Genomic DNA, 15153 nt, shown 5'->3' on the forward strand with positions numbered 1-15153 from the left:
GGGTCTAGGCCCGAAATGTCAGCCTTCCTGCTCCTACGATGCTGCTTGGCCTGCTGTGTTCATCCAGCTCTGCACCTTGTTGTCTCAGATTCTCCAGCATCTGCAGGTCCTACTATCTCTGATTTCACATAGACTCTTCATTTTCTTTGCAAACCCGCATTTTTCCCATTACATATCTCTTGATCAATCTTGTAGCACGAAGAAACAAACCCTGTTCTGTAGTTTTTGAAAAAAGTTACATAATTTAATTCTTTGGATTCCATAGCTGTAATATTGTTATATATATAAAAACATTTATTGTTACTGTTCCCACTGGTTATAACCATATCCTGTTGACTTCCCAGAAACCAAAGTCCTAAAAGGTGTATATCCTTCTGTGTATGCATTTATTTTAGCCCCCTATCCTGCTTCAAGGACGGTAAACCTGAATGAAATATTTAACCTGTCCCAGTGCCCTTGAATGTTCGGATGAAGGGTTGTTGTCTGCCCCCTGCAGCCTGGCATATTAATAACAGGGACGATCAGTGGGATAGCATTATCCATTCTAAATTCTCTCTGGCACTTCCCCCAGTACTTCTCAGTTACTGTGTGCTATCAGCATGGTGGGACCCTTCTAGGACAGATCAATGGCCTAAAACATTCCAAGACTGAAGTCATTGCTTTTCTGAAATTGGCCTTCACATAAATGAGGGCTGTTTTCAAAATTTTGCAGCTGTTTACAACTGAACCTACCCAACTATTCTTGCAAACAGCTGGGAAAGCAGTCTTTTGCTGACTTTAGACTAGATACAATGTAACAAGAGTGGCAGGGTGCCAGTCACCACAAAACAAATTGAAACTCTGGGGTCAGACACTTATCGTGCGGTGAAACTATCATTCCTCCATTTTCGCAAGGTCTTTATTAATCTGATTGTTTACTGGTTTGACTTCGTTTTGTCTTATTAAACTTCCACTTAAGCAGTACATGCACAGAAGAAAAAATATACACGGGGACATTACATAATACAAACTGAACTTACCCTGTGAATGATACCAGCTGAATGGATATACTGTCAGAGGAAACAAAAGGAAAATAAGATGTTTGCAAATCAAAAATCTTGTCATAAATGTATTGTGAAACTGAATTTGATTTTTCTTGTTGATATTGACCATTTTGATTCCATGTGGTAAGACTGCTAAAGATAATAGTTAACTCTGCCTTATGAACTTTTTGAAAAACATTTTTTCCACAAATATAGAGACAGACTAGGGAGCATGGAGAAAAAAAGGAAAAGTCAAACAAGAGCAGTAAAACATTTTTTTAATGCTGACTTATTTGTTACAGGAATTTTGTCTAATGAGGCTGATGTCGTCAGGGTTGAGACTAAAGAGATTTTCTTTTATTCATTTATGTGATATGGGTGTTACTGTCTAGGCCAGAATTTATTATATCCTAATTGCCCAGAGAGCAGTTAATAGCCAATTACATTGCTGTGGTCCAGAAACACATGTATGCCAGGCCAGGTAAAGATGGCAAATTTCCCTCCCTAAAAGGACATTACTGAAAATGTATGATATATATGATTACATGGTTGCCACTACAATAGCTTCTTACTCCAGAATGTTTTTATTGAACTCAAATTTCACCATGTGCCACAGTGAGATTTGAACCCGGTTGCCCAGGCTTCTGGATTGCTAGCCCAGTGACTTTACCACTGCACTCAAAATTTAAAAGCTATTGAAAGCAAGGATCAAGCTTTGGCCTTAGTCAAGAAATGAATGTGTGTGTATGAATTTTTATATGGCAGATGTCACTTCGACATCAAGTCGAATAGATTAGAGCTCAGTTGGTCTAATCTTGCAACAGAATGAGTTTCCACAGCTGCAGATGGAAACATTCTGGCAGTTTATTCAGAGCTGTGTTGAAGCTCTGGCAGTCAGTAGATTGCTCACTTTTACGGCTGGAATTATTCTGTACTCAGTTAGAAAGGGAAAAAGAGAAAATATCAAGAAAATATGCATAAGTAGAAAATGCTGGCAGACACCATTGTGCAGGAATGCTTCAACATGGGAGACCATGACATCTTCCACAGGATTATTCCCATTGGTTTGCATTTGCTCTTCAGGCAACCCAGTGATACATCTGTGAACCTTTCCACACAGAACTCATGGGGATTTTACACTTTTTCAAGAGAGATGCTGCAAGGATTAGTGCAGCCACACTTAAGGTTTGGACAGTAAATTTATATGGCTGACGTGAGAAGGAGCAAATGTTGGTAATAAATGTGGTAACTGGTAGTGGTAGAGTGACATTTTTATAACATGCATTAACCGTACACTGGGCATCACGTGCACAATTTCCATTCTGGAGGTTTAAAGGCATCCCTTATCACTTACAGGAAATGTTGATTTTTTTTTTGTGGTTACATCCAATTGTTAAGCTAACAGCACTTGTGTGTCAGCTCCTCATAAGAAAATCAGAGGTAAAGATGATCAATAGCAACACATCAGAGCATTTGAAAGCCACAACTAGAGATGGTCAGGTAAAACTGATTAGTTGGAACCTCAACAGTACCTATGGACTGAAGACTTTTTCCGACCGACTGCTGATTGCTCAGAAACTTGAGGCAGTAAAGCTTTAAGATGGGCTGATGGTAAATGTGAAGTGTCATTATAGCTGCTTTCATTTGACCTTTGTCCCCAGGGCCGTTACACAGCATAAATAAACTGCCAAAAATGAAGATTTTAAAACTTAAAATTTTCTCACAGGAAATCTCTGGACATTTCTGAGGATTTATTTTTCTCAAGCGAAGATGCAGCTGTTTTTTGAAATGATGGAGAATGTTCCCTCATGCAATTGCACTAAATGCAGTGTTTTTGTCGCAGCATTAGTGCAAATTGTCAGAATTTAGAAATAGGCTGTGAAGAGGTAGCGATGAGATTTACTTAAGTTAAACATACAATACTGTTTACCTTCTTTGAGGTCTTTGCTACAGCACACCGCTGTGATGTATAGCTCTTGTTTGTGTTGTGAACCGGAGAGTTCGGTTGCTTCACAACTTAGTTGCTTTCAATTTGTTTAAAACATCTAATTTATTTGATTAAAATTTATTTACCAGTTTTATTATTAATTTGTAATTTGGAGGGCCCCTTTCATCCTATCAATTAATTGATTTTAAAAAATACCCAATACAATCTGTAATGGAATAGTCATCATAGGTCTAATGCAATATGACAAAAGGTACAATAGCCACCTCAGACTTGAGGGAAGTTGTAAAATTTAGCTCTCCCTCATGATTACTGGAAGTGATACTCTTGTGCAGTTTGTTGTGTCAAAAATATTTGCTTTTGTTTTGATGAAAATGAAACAATTTTAACAATTTTAAAAGAGCACAATGGGTTTGCAATTATTCCATATAGCTTTAGTACATTAACCTATTTATTTTGACTTACTGAAGATTGACAAGCACTTTCACATTTAAAATATCTAACATTTCCAGCAGAACTTATTTTGACATGTAAAGTAGAATACAATAGGCTGTCTGAAATACACCAAATAAAGTGTCAAAAATCAATCAATGTCTTAAAGCTTGTATTCACAATCAAGCGCGAATGACTAGCATTCCTGTGGCACTTTTTTTTTTAAAAGTAGGTGTTTGGCATGGAGAACTCTGCTGTTGCTACTAAATAAAAACTGAAAGAACTGTGGATGCTATAAATCAGGAACAAAAACAAAGTTGCTGGAAAAGCTCAGCAGGTCTGGCAGCATCTGTGAAGGAAAAAAACAGAGTTAACGTTTCGGGTCCGGTGACCCTTCCTCAGAACTGATGGTGGCTGGAAAAATGTCAGTTTATATGCAGAAAATAGGGAGGTGGTGGGATAGGGAGTAAACGATAGGATAGAGCCTAAAGAGAGAGAAGAGCAGTTGGACAGACAAAGGAGTTGATAACAATCAGGATGGGAAGGTCAATAGTTGAATAACGATCCAATGATCCACGCAACACCTCACCTGCACTTCCCAGAATCTAGTCTACTGCATTTGCTGCTCACATTGTGGTCTCCTCTACGTTGGTGAAACAAAGTGTAGACTAGGTGACCGCTTCGCAGAACATCCACATTCTGCTTACAAAAAAGACGCTGAACTACCTGTTGCCTTTCACTTTAAGGCACCACCCTGTTCCCTGACCAACATATCTGACTTTGGTTTGCTGCAGTGTTCTAGCGAAGCTCAATGCAAGCTAGAAGAACAACACCTCATTTTCCGCTTGGGGACCCTGCAGCCTTCCAGGCTCAATATTGAATTCAATACTTTTAGGGCCTAAACTCTCCCATGTCCCAGCTCCCTACCCCACACACCAGGCCTTGTTACCACATGGCCTGCCGTTACACACTACCTGTTATTAGTCACTAATAGTCCCCATTAACAACTACTCACCCTCCCAGCCTGATCGTTAGCAACTCTTTGTCTGTCCATCTGCCTTTTCTTTCTCTTTGGGCTCTATCCTATCGTTTACTCCCTACCCCACCCACCTCCCCATTTTCTGCATATAAACTGACGTTTTCCCAGCCACCATCAGTTCTGAGGAAGGGTCACCGGACCCGAAACGTTAACTCTGTTTTTTTCCTTCACAGATGCTGTCAGATCTGCTGAGCTTTTCCAGCAACTTCTGTTTTTGTTCCTGTTGTTGCTACCCTTGTGGGATGGAGCAAGAAACATGGGGTGAATTTGGGTGTAGGGTATGTTTAATAGCTGACTGTTTAACTAAACAAAACACTTAACCTTAACTTGTGTATTCCCTGCACAAATTTTGATTGACCAACGAATTCCAGAAATATTCTGACATCAGATTTACAGTTTTATTTCCTTTTTTTTGGTTTAATATTTTTTGTGTTCAGATTTATTGCTGATGAAATAACTATTTATTTTGAAGTCAGGAGAGACCATTGCTGACTTAAACTAGCTGAGCTTCTTTAAGCTGTTAGTGGAGTCCAGGTGATTTAAGAAAAGGCAGACTGTGTGAAGTGTTACCATGTGCTCAAGGTTAAGTGTAGGTGTTCACTTCTGTACATGTTTAAAAAAAAAACTTGCAGTTATATAGAACATTTCACAACACCAATGCAGCTGTTATGTAGGAAATATGGCAGCCAATATGTGCACTCCAAGCTCACAAATTGCAAACAGTACAAGATAATCTGATTTTTGTAATGCTGATTGAAGGATTAAAAAGCACACTGGATAAAACTTCCCTGTTCTCTTTTTTGATATAGTATTGTGAGGTCTTTTACACAACCTAACTGGCCAGACCTCAGTTTACTGTCTCATTCAAAATATGGTATCTCTGACAGTGCAGGCCACCCCATACATTGTCTAGAATTTTGTGGTTAAGCATTTTGAATTGGACGTGAACTCAGAACTTTTGCTACCAAATGAAGCAAGGTTGACACTCTAGGTAGCTGTACGTAAAGCGAGATCATTCTCAAAGTTTCGACAAGGCCAACACTGATGCTATCTGTGGGTGCTTCATACTGGCCTGAAATCAAAGCAAAGGGGACAGCTTTAGTTTACACGGATCCATCCTTGTAGTCTATCTTCCTTTCCAAACAAATTTAACAAAAATGATTGCCATAAATGGTAGCATTGTGACAGCTATCCAGGGAGAATCATTGACCTATATGATAGAATGATACAGGTCACTGACTGTGTGCCATGGGTAGAAGAAAAGCCTTTACTACGTAAGAGAAAGCACTTGCTAGCTGACAATCGTAAGGAAATCTTGAATGTGATAGTTTCAATGCAATCTTGGGTACAATTTGTTCATTTTCCACTGATCAATATATTTTTCCAGTAGGAATTTAGTTACAATAATGAGAATAACATTGTTAAGTTCATGGACTCTGTTCTTTTGTTTATGAAAGCAATCTGCAACATACCAATGACATAGATGAATGCAAGATGTTTCTCAAGTAGGTAAATATAATTCTATAAATGGTAATTAGTATTTATGTATTTTAGACAACAAAAAAAGGGAAGAAACTGCAAATCTGAAACAAAAACAAGCTAGAAATACACAGGAAGCCAAGCTGCATCCGTGAAGAAAAGTGGCAGGTTAATTATTTTCATGACATTAAATTTGAATTTTTCCAGTGAAAAAATTTCAAATAAGTTTTTTTTTTCTAATTGATGAAGACTGATTTAGGACACACTGTAACCTTTAACTCCACGCACAGATAATTGTTTTAGCTTTTATCTTAAGCAGGATATGTAATTACCTGATAGTTGTGGTAATATTTTCACCAAATAATTAATGAATAGTGATAAATTCCATGCAGTCTCTCTCACTTTTAAAAAAAAAAAAAAAAAAAAAAATTTACATCTTTTGCAGTGAGTGTGCTTCTTAGTGAGGTCTCACTTCCAACGCTCTTCTGTCTTTATGAAGTGACATTAACAGGTATTTTCACTGGTGAAATACCTTGAATAATAATTTAAAAATACCTGCACATTGCATCATAGTTTAAGACATTTGGAATACTTGAAGAACTACTGTAAATTAGTTATGCTGTGACCATTGTTTAACTGCAGAAAGTGAGTTGCCATTGTGGCAGTGACTTAAGGAGATTAACTATGGAGTAAGTCATTGAATATCATGTAGCATGAGACTGGAAGATGAGGATTTAATAGATGGAAAGTGTTGATAGCTAATATTAATCATTAATAGATAGACAGCTGAAACGTATAAATGATATTGAAACCACCAAAGTATGCCTCAGATAGAAAGAGAAATGAGAATCAGACATCGTTCTCGGCTATTGTTAGCCTAATTTTGTTTCTACATATTGTACACATTACTGTACCTTAAGTCCTCTGAGTAACTGATACACGAGAAACTGCACATGATCGTCTGTCAGCTTTTGACACTTAACGATGTTATTCAAATCTGCACCCATGAGGTTCGTCACCAAGTACCTACAATGGTCAACATATAACTGGCTTTAGACAAAGGTTTTAAAGAAACAGTTTGACAGGCACAATCAACCTTTGCAGTACTCTTGAGCTAAATACAAGGCACTTTAATCACAAGATTCTTTCCTTGAATATGCAATAGTTTCTTTGGCACGTCATGGTGTGTATTTTCCAGCATCATAATCACAAAGTATGAATAATAATTTCTTTACTATTGCAAAATAGAATGTTTTATTACAAATAAGTTATTGAATCTTGGCACCTTGAAAGTATCAAAGCAACGTTAGACATATATTTTATTCGGTAAGGTTATTAAAGGATATAGAACCAACGCAGGTAAGTGGAGTCAAGATCCAGATCTGCCATGATCTAACTTAATGCTGGAACAGTCCAAAGGGGCTGAATAGCCTGGTTTTGTTCCAAAGTTTACAATCCCCAATACAGAACAAAATTTAAAAAAAAACAAGATCAGTAAATGCTTGAAGAAACATTTCAAAATTGCACCTTTAGGGATGACTAGAATAATGGATTCAGAATAGTTGAATATGCTGTCACAATTTACTGGAGTGTCTGTTCAGCCGATAGTTCCACATGTAACACATTTCTATTCCTGACGTTGCATTTGGCAGATGCAGGAAGTGGTTGTCAATTTCTTCTTCCTTAAAAGACAAGTTATCTTGGGCTGTACTATGTGCTTCTCCCTTGTGAAAGTTTGACGGATTTTTGAACTACGTGCACACAGTCTAATTTTAAAATGGGAAGATAGATATCTATGTCTTCCTGCATTTTTGTTATAAATTGTCATGTCTATATTCATAACAGAAATTGCCTCTGCAAATATAGCTCTCATCAGTGAGGCTTCTTCCATGCTGGAAAAGGCGTGGCTAAATTTGGGAACCAAGAAATTTCTTCATCTTGCATGCACTTTACAGATGTAAAACAAACAATTAATATCCCAATATAGCAGGCAGCGTGTGGGCATTTATTCTGTTTTGGAAATGCATCACCCATGGGTTGTGAGCATTGCTAACTGGACTAACATTTACTTACTGGAGAAGGTGGGTGTCAGCTGGCTTCTTGAACCACTGCGTTCCATGTGGTGTATGTTCATCCATTGTGCTATTAGGAAGGTAGTTCCATGGTTCTGACCCAGTGACAGTGAAGGAGTAGTGATATAGTTCCAAGTCTGGATGGTGTATGCTTTGGGAGGAATTTACAGCTAGTGGTGTTCCTATGTGTCTGCTGCCTTTGTCCTTTGAGATAGTGGAAATTACAGATTTGGAAGGTGCTATCTAAGGAGACTTGGTGAGATGCCACAAAGTAAATGTTTTCAGAAAATCATGGCATCAACAATCAATATTTGCTCTTCAAGAGCACGACAAAAATGACTCCTTTGGAGTAAAACATAAGCTCAGGTTTGTCTGTAAATGCTTTTGTTAGTATGAACTATTTTACTTAGTTCTGGCTTTTAAGCATGTGTAGATTCCAACCTTACCAACTCTGAGCTAAGCCTGATTAGAAAAAACTGAAATCTAAATTAACCTCCCAAATTCCACACTGGTAACTATAAAATACGATGCACCTAAACTATGTAACGGTTGATCTTTACAGTGTAGAAAGAGGTTATTTAGCCCATCAGGTGGGGAAACAGTGCTGTTCAAATGGTATTAAAAATAATTTTCCATTTTTCAAATATTTAAAATGCTGCAAGATGTATCTCATTCATGAACTTTCAAATCAGATTTTAATCTTATAATTTGCTTATGTTTTCCAAAAGGACACTATTGTAAAAATGTTTAGCCACTAAATCTTGATTGACCAAACAGATACCTACTGCTTCATCTCCATTTTGGCCAGCAGACTGAGCTGTAGACCACTACCATGTTTTCCTAGTATTCAGTTGGAAGAAAGCAGAGTCAATCAAGGAAATTTAATGTCAGTTCTTCATTCTACTTTTTGCCTGACCATTACACCATACAGCACTCAGATGGAGTTACACAAGCAACTCAGAATTTAATGAACCATATCCAAATAAAACACAAAACATGCAAGTAATATCTTGCTCATATGGAAGGAAAACAAGTCCAGATTTCTTTACAAAATCTTCCATCCTTCCCCCTTGCAAATTGTGCTCTTGTTAGACGTATTTACAGGCCATTCTCAGGAATCTGCTTCAGCATAAACTTAGCTACAACAACCGAACAGAAGAGATTTTCAATAGTTTAGAATTTTAAATTCTGTTGAACTTACACTTCTCGAAAATTCTCCAGTGTGACTGCTGGTGTAAAGACATCTAACAATCCAATAACCTGAAAGAAATCAACAAAGTAATCTAGTTTATAAAATGAGCTTTTGGATTTTACACAATTCCTAAATATAGGAATGGTGAAATAATAAGACACATATTTGTGAGAAAATGCGTATTTACCATTAAAAGATTTAACCAGTTGCCATTAATACGCCGATGAATGCATTCATCATGTAATATCCTTGTTACAAGATTAAGCACCTGCTAAGATTTTCTAAGACTGTGAGACCTAATAGTCTTGAATAAAATTTAAAAGGTGACAAGGAAATCTCATCTTTGGATTTTATTTCTCTCCCTGAAGGTTATTATAATTTAATGCTGTCATAACCAAATAATACAAATTTTGTTCTTATGAGACATGTAACCACATAACTTATTCAAAACTAGAACCGGCTGTAAGAAATTTGGCCAAAATCCCATCAGTAAATCTTTAGCAAATTTGCAGTAAGATAAATCTATATCTGCAAATTTAATTAATAAATCTTCTTTGAAGACTTAAAACTTATATCTTTCCTCTTTTCCTAAGGGCAACAAGTCATTGCTGAGGTAGAGTTCATTGTAAATGCTCTCCAAATGTGATTCAGATGGGCAGGCAATGGACCAGTGGGATTATAATAAACCAGGGACCAAGGTAATGCTTTGAGCACCCAGGTTCAGTGGCATTTAATTCAATAAAAATCTAGAAATAAGAGTCTAATAATGATCATATCAATTGCTCGAAAAGCTATCTGGTTCACTAATGTCCTTCAGGAAAGGAAATCTACCATCTTTGCTTGATCTGACCTACATGTGGTCCAGACCCACAGCAATGTGGTTGACTCTTAAATGCCCTCTGGGCAACTAGGGAAGAAAACTAAATCTTGGCCTAGCCAGCAATGCCCACGTTCTGTGAATGAATAAAAAAAAGAAGTGAAGAACACCTTGAGTCTACGTATGCTGAGGCCAATTGCAATTGTCTAACCATTACCTCATCTGAGATCAGGCAACTCGGCACTGGGACAGTCCTTCTTCTTGTAGCGTAGCATCCTACTGCACCATTAAGCTACCACCTATTGTCCTGACAGCAATGATACTCCTTATAGAGGATATATATGATGCCATTATTCATTGTGTTTTAACCAATGAATGGCAATAAGAAATGAGAATTCACATGGTTGGGTGTGATCCTCACCTGGCAATTACATATCAACTCTTCAAGTCTGGTTCACTGTAATGTGATCAGGAATGGGACTTCTGGCTGTTTTTTTTTCTTCCCTTTCCTAACCCAGCTTTTATGTTCCTCGTGCTTCCCTGCCTAAGATCAGCTAAACAAACATGAGCCAAATATGAAACCTGGTATTTCTCAGGTCTGTGTGCCCCTAACAATAGCAGCTCACTCACCGGAGGAAATAGTTTAGCATGTTGTTTAATTTATTGAAACAATATTATCTCTGCTTTGTTATTCATACTTGACTGGGAAGGAATTATTCATGTAACTAGATTTTGTTAATAATTTTTGATATTCATGGTCATTCTGGAAATATAAAATGTTGGTAATTTTACCATTTCACTAAACAGTTACCAAAAACAGCCAAGAAATTTATTGTTGATTTAGTATTAAGGGGATAACTGAGCATTAAATAACAATGAGCCATTAAATTTCTGGAATTAAGTAAGGAACATCCTGATCACCTGTCAACAAGGGAATCTTTCAAGATAAATTCAGCCACTAACAGAAAGCACAGACTCACAGATGCAATTGTGTATACTCATCCTGAAAGAATGAGACTGAGGAGGGAGACAACAGACAGAATTTTTCTGACCCCTTGGGCCGATGAGCAGGGAGGGTGGCTAGGTCCTGGATGCATTCCACTGTTGACATTTCTCCGTGATATACAGGGACCCAGATTAGCTGCCTGCACCACACAGACAGGTGGCCAATTAGGTCCCAATTCAAGATTTAGATGCCCTGCTGGCATCACTTTTTTGGATGTAAGTTGGCCTTTAGTGTGTGGAGAGATTGCAGACTCCATGGGGACTGCCTCCTTATGGAGGTGCCAGTGGAACTTACCACTTTGGCATCTCTACATTTTTAAGTTCATCTCTCCCATCTGAGGCTATGCCTCATGGTCCTGACTTATCTTGGCACTTATCACTTCTCCCAGCGGATCTGCCAAAGCTACAGAACTGCTGGCCGCCTGATGGGACTGCCCTTAATCGGACAACAAGCTCAGGGTTGGTGAACTAGGAGGAGATCGCTGGGAATAAGCCTTGTACCCATCTTACTGCTTGCGAGTGTGGTCTTGGGATCTTCTACATGGTCATGATTTTAAGAGCCCCAGGAAAATTTCATCCTGATATGTGAGAGAACTTCCATGCCAGTGGCATCACACACATCTGGGAAGTAACTAATACAAAATATTAACACTGTCTGATCCTCGTGATGGAACAATACAGAGAGGGCACATTCTGTCCTAAGTGTTGGGACAGTCCCACTGAGGTCTGTGCACAGTCTCTACAATTTGGCAGGGTTAGGAAAATAGTCCCTCTTTTTCAAAGTACTGATAGGCCTCTTTACCGGATGGATACCTAAGTGTATAACTGAACTGTAAGGAAAGGTGAAGCAGACTGAATTTTTGCAAATGTGCATTTACCATCTGTATTTTAATTTTTGTTTTCGTCTGTCTGTATGCGTATATAGAGGTTTAAGAAGGGGCAGGGATTAAGTTAGAGAATTATAAGTTGATAATTAAAATGTTGTCTGCCCATAATTAGAACTCATTGATTTGTAATAAATTGTTTTTTTTTTTGTTAGTGATTACTATTGACCTGACTTCATTAGACAGGAAGATAGACGCTTGAATTTTGAGTTTGAGTTTGATTTATTGTTGTCACATGTACTCAGATACAGTTGTGTGCTATACAAGCAGGTCATACCGTACAAAGTGCATCAGGGTAGCAGAACAGAGTGCAGAATACAGTGTTATAGCCATAGAGAAAGAAATCAGAACTAACATTTGAGAGGTCCGTTTGGAAGTCTGATAAATTCAGCGGGGAAGAAACTGTTCTTTAATCTGTTTGTACATGTAATCAAACTTTTATATCTCCTGCCTGGATTAAAGTTGTAACTTTCGTGATGATCCGGGGCTGAAGTTTCAGTGTGTGTTCCTGAGTAGGTTGTGTCAGTAGAGTTCAGAGCTTGATCCTGGCCTTGAACCCCAGCTGAGCTACATTTTCTTCTCTTTGGCAGAAAGGCAAGCTTTGTCCTCCCTGGGTGTAACTCCTATTAACTCTATTAGGTGCCTCTGATCCGGGAATGTGAGAATTCCCAACTCATGAAGAATTGTGTCAGGAAGATAGTCCCCCACCAATTAAGCCATACAGGAACACTCCTGTTTGATGAGTACCAACTGTATCTCTAACCTGGCTTCATTTTTGGTTCCTCTGGCAAAATTTGTTCATGTGATGGTGGGGCTGTGAATCTTGGCCACAAAGGTGTTAGTAAGGGGGGGATACATTGGAAGGTGAGCCCTTAGAGATCATCCGGCAACGAGTGATACAATGAAATTGTGATATTCTGAAGGATACCATTTGTCTATTGGCTTGGTCAATCATGTCTGATATAAATGGGTCAAAATTCCTAAAGGGTGCTGCACAGGGACAGCGTAAACTGAAAAACAGGTGCACAGTGCCCACAACTTCCTTACTGGTACACTTTGATAAAAGGTGCAAATAAATTTCTATCAGGCATTTTAAACAAGTGAAACTCTCTATTGGGAGCTAGCATAATGCCAAAAGAAGATATCCTAAAATACAATAAACTGAATGAGCTTACTCATTTAAGTGCAGTCTTCAAAGTAATCACAACAGAATTGTATTTTTGAAATTTCTCATTTTTATTTGTAAGGTTAGAAAAAACTGAAGAATCATTGTGATCACTTTTTTGCAAGATCAAAAATATATTTGATTGCAATTATAGCAATGCATAGTCAACAATTTTAGAATAAAATATTCACTTACATTTTCATGTTTCATGTGCTTCAACAATCTCAGCTCTCTGTATGTCCTCCTTGCATGAATCAGCGACTGAAATGGTCTTGATAGCTTTTTTATTGCTACCTTCCGTCGTGTTCTTGTATCATATGCAGAGCTAAACAAATAAAACAACACAAATCAGCCACATGGCTAAAATTGTTCAAGCCCAAAAGAAACTGTGCCTAACAAAATAAAAGCTTTCTAGGCTGTTGCCCTGAAAGTTCTTACTTGTTTCTCATTTAGCTATTAACTGATTGCAATTCCTTTTGGAATCTGCACAAGAAAATCGACATTTCTATCTTTAGGGAGCTTGTATGATTTTTTTTTTGTTCAAATATCTGCGAAAATAATTTGAGATCATATTTAAATATTGGAGGATCATGAAATAAAGCTTCTCTTACTTTAGGAAAAAAAATTCTTACCCTGGAGATTGAAAGAACTGTAAATGGGTTTGTGTTAGTAATGTTATATAGGTGACATTAAGCAAAAAAAGAGACATTAAAACCAAAATACGCAGATGCTGCAAATCTGAAATCGAGTTCTGAAAATAGTCATTTCAGACTCAAAATGTCAACTCTGTTTTTCTTTCTGTATAGACATTTTCAGACTCAGATTTTCCAGCACTTTGTTTTTATTTTCAGTACTCCATTTTTGTTTCTACAATGCCTTAGCTTGCTAATAACCATTTACCCCACTCCTTCAAAGGAGATCAATAACTATATTGTTATGAAATAAACTGAAAATAAGCCCGGAGGCTTAATTATGTTATCATTCAGTTCTGTTAATCAGAAAACGGCACTGCAGGGGAAAAAAGAAACCTAAAAGTTACTGATACAACTGTATGAATATACAAATCAGGAACTGCAGTAGGCCATTCAGCCCTTGAGCTTGCTCTCCCATTCAATAAAATCATAGCTTGTCTGGTTGTACTCTCAAAGCTACATTTCTGCCTACTTCTGACAAGCATTTAACCCCTTGCTTACATAGAATCTGTCTTTCTCTATCTGAAAACATTCAAGGACTTTAGAGCACCAAAAACTCAGAAAATAAATTGCCTGATTTCTGTTATAAAGGAGCAATCTCTGATACTTGAACAGCAATCCCTAATTCAAAATTCTCCCAGGAGAGAAAACATCTTGTTCATGTTTAAATCAAGATTCCTCTTACTCTTCCAACCACCAGCAGATACAGGGCTCACCTATCCATCCTTTCCATTCCAGGCATTAGTCTGGTAAACTTTCTTTGAACTTACTTTATTTAAATAAATGTTGGAGTATTCCACCAGTTATGTAGCTGGTGGACAGGCTTTAGCTAGTGAGGTGGCATGCAGAATAGCTGGCCTCTAATACCAGTTTCAATAACCACTTCTTTTACGTAGCTGGTCCCTTTTGAGTTTCAGGACATTGTGCCCCAGAATATTAATGGGAGGGAAACTGGAACTGTAGTATCATTAAACGTGATAGGAAGGACCCATTGGACAAACTCTTGATTTGAGGATGGTCATTACCTGACACTTGAATGACACCAATGTTAGTTGTCATATATCAGCCTGTGCTTGGATACTGTCCAGTCCTTTCTGCATGCAGGCATGGAGGACTGTTTCATGATATCAGTAACTGTAAATGGAAATGAGCATTGCACAATGATGATCAAACAGCCCACATCTCCCCTTATTACAAAGGGATATCTATTGACGAAGCAGTTAAGATACTCAGTTGTCGGACTCTGCAGGCATTCCACAGGGCAATACCCTAGGGCTGAGGTGATTGCTGTTGCTAAGAGGCAATGATCTTTTGTTGTAACTGAGATAACAAGGTGTAGAGCTGGATGAACACAGCAGGCCCAGCAGCATCATAGGAGCAGGAAGGCTGACGTTTCGGGCCTAGACCCT

At 38.0% G+C, this 15153-nt stretch overlaps 1 protein-coding gene across 2 annotated transcripts in view; it reads right to left on the bottom strand.

Annotated features, from left to right (window-relative positions):
• Nucleotides 1-15153, bottom strand: part of mapk11 (mitogen-activated protein kinase 11) — a 47427-nt gene that overhangs the window by 21133 nt on the left and 11141 nt on the right. For both annotated transcript variants that reach the window (XM_048610369.1, XM_048610370.1), the window contains exons 2-5: nucleotides 13248-13377; nucleotides 9191-9249; nucleotides 6832-6943; nucleotides 1020-1049 (exon numbers count right to left, since the gene is read on the bottom strand). In XM_048610369.1, coding sequence (XP_048466326.1) covers nucleotides 1020-1049; nucleotides 6832-6943; nucleotides 9191-9249; nucleotides 13248-13377 — 331 coding nt within the window. The remainder of the gene's footprint in view (nucleotides 1-1019; nucleotides 1050-6831; nucleotides 6944-9190; nucleotides 9250-13247; nucleotides 13378-15153) is intronic.

The sequence above is a fragment of the Rhincodon typus genome, chromosome 22 (genome assembly GCF_021869965.1).
Source record: "Rhincodon typus isolate 14 chromosome 22, sRhiTyp1.1, whole genome shotgun sequence".
Taxonomy (NCBI): Eukaryota; Metazoa; Chordata; class Chondrichthyes; order Orectolobiformes; family Rhincodontidae; genus Rhincodon; species Rhincodon typus.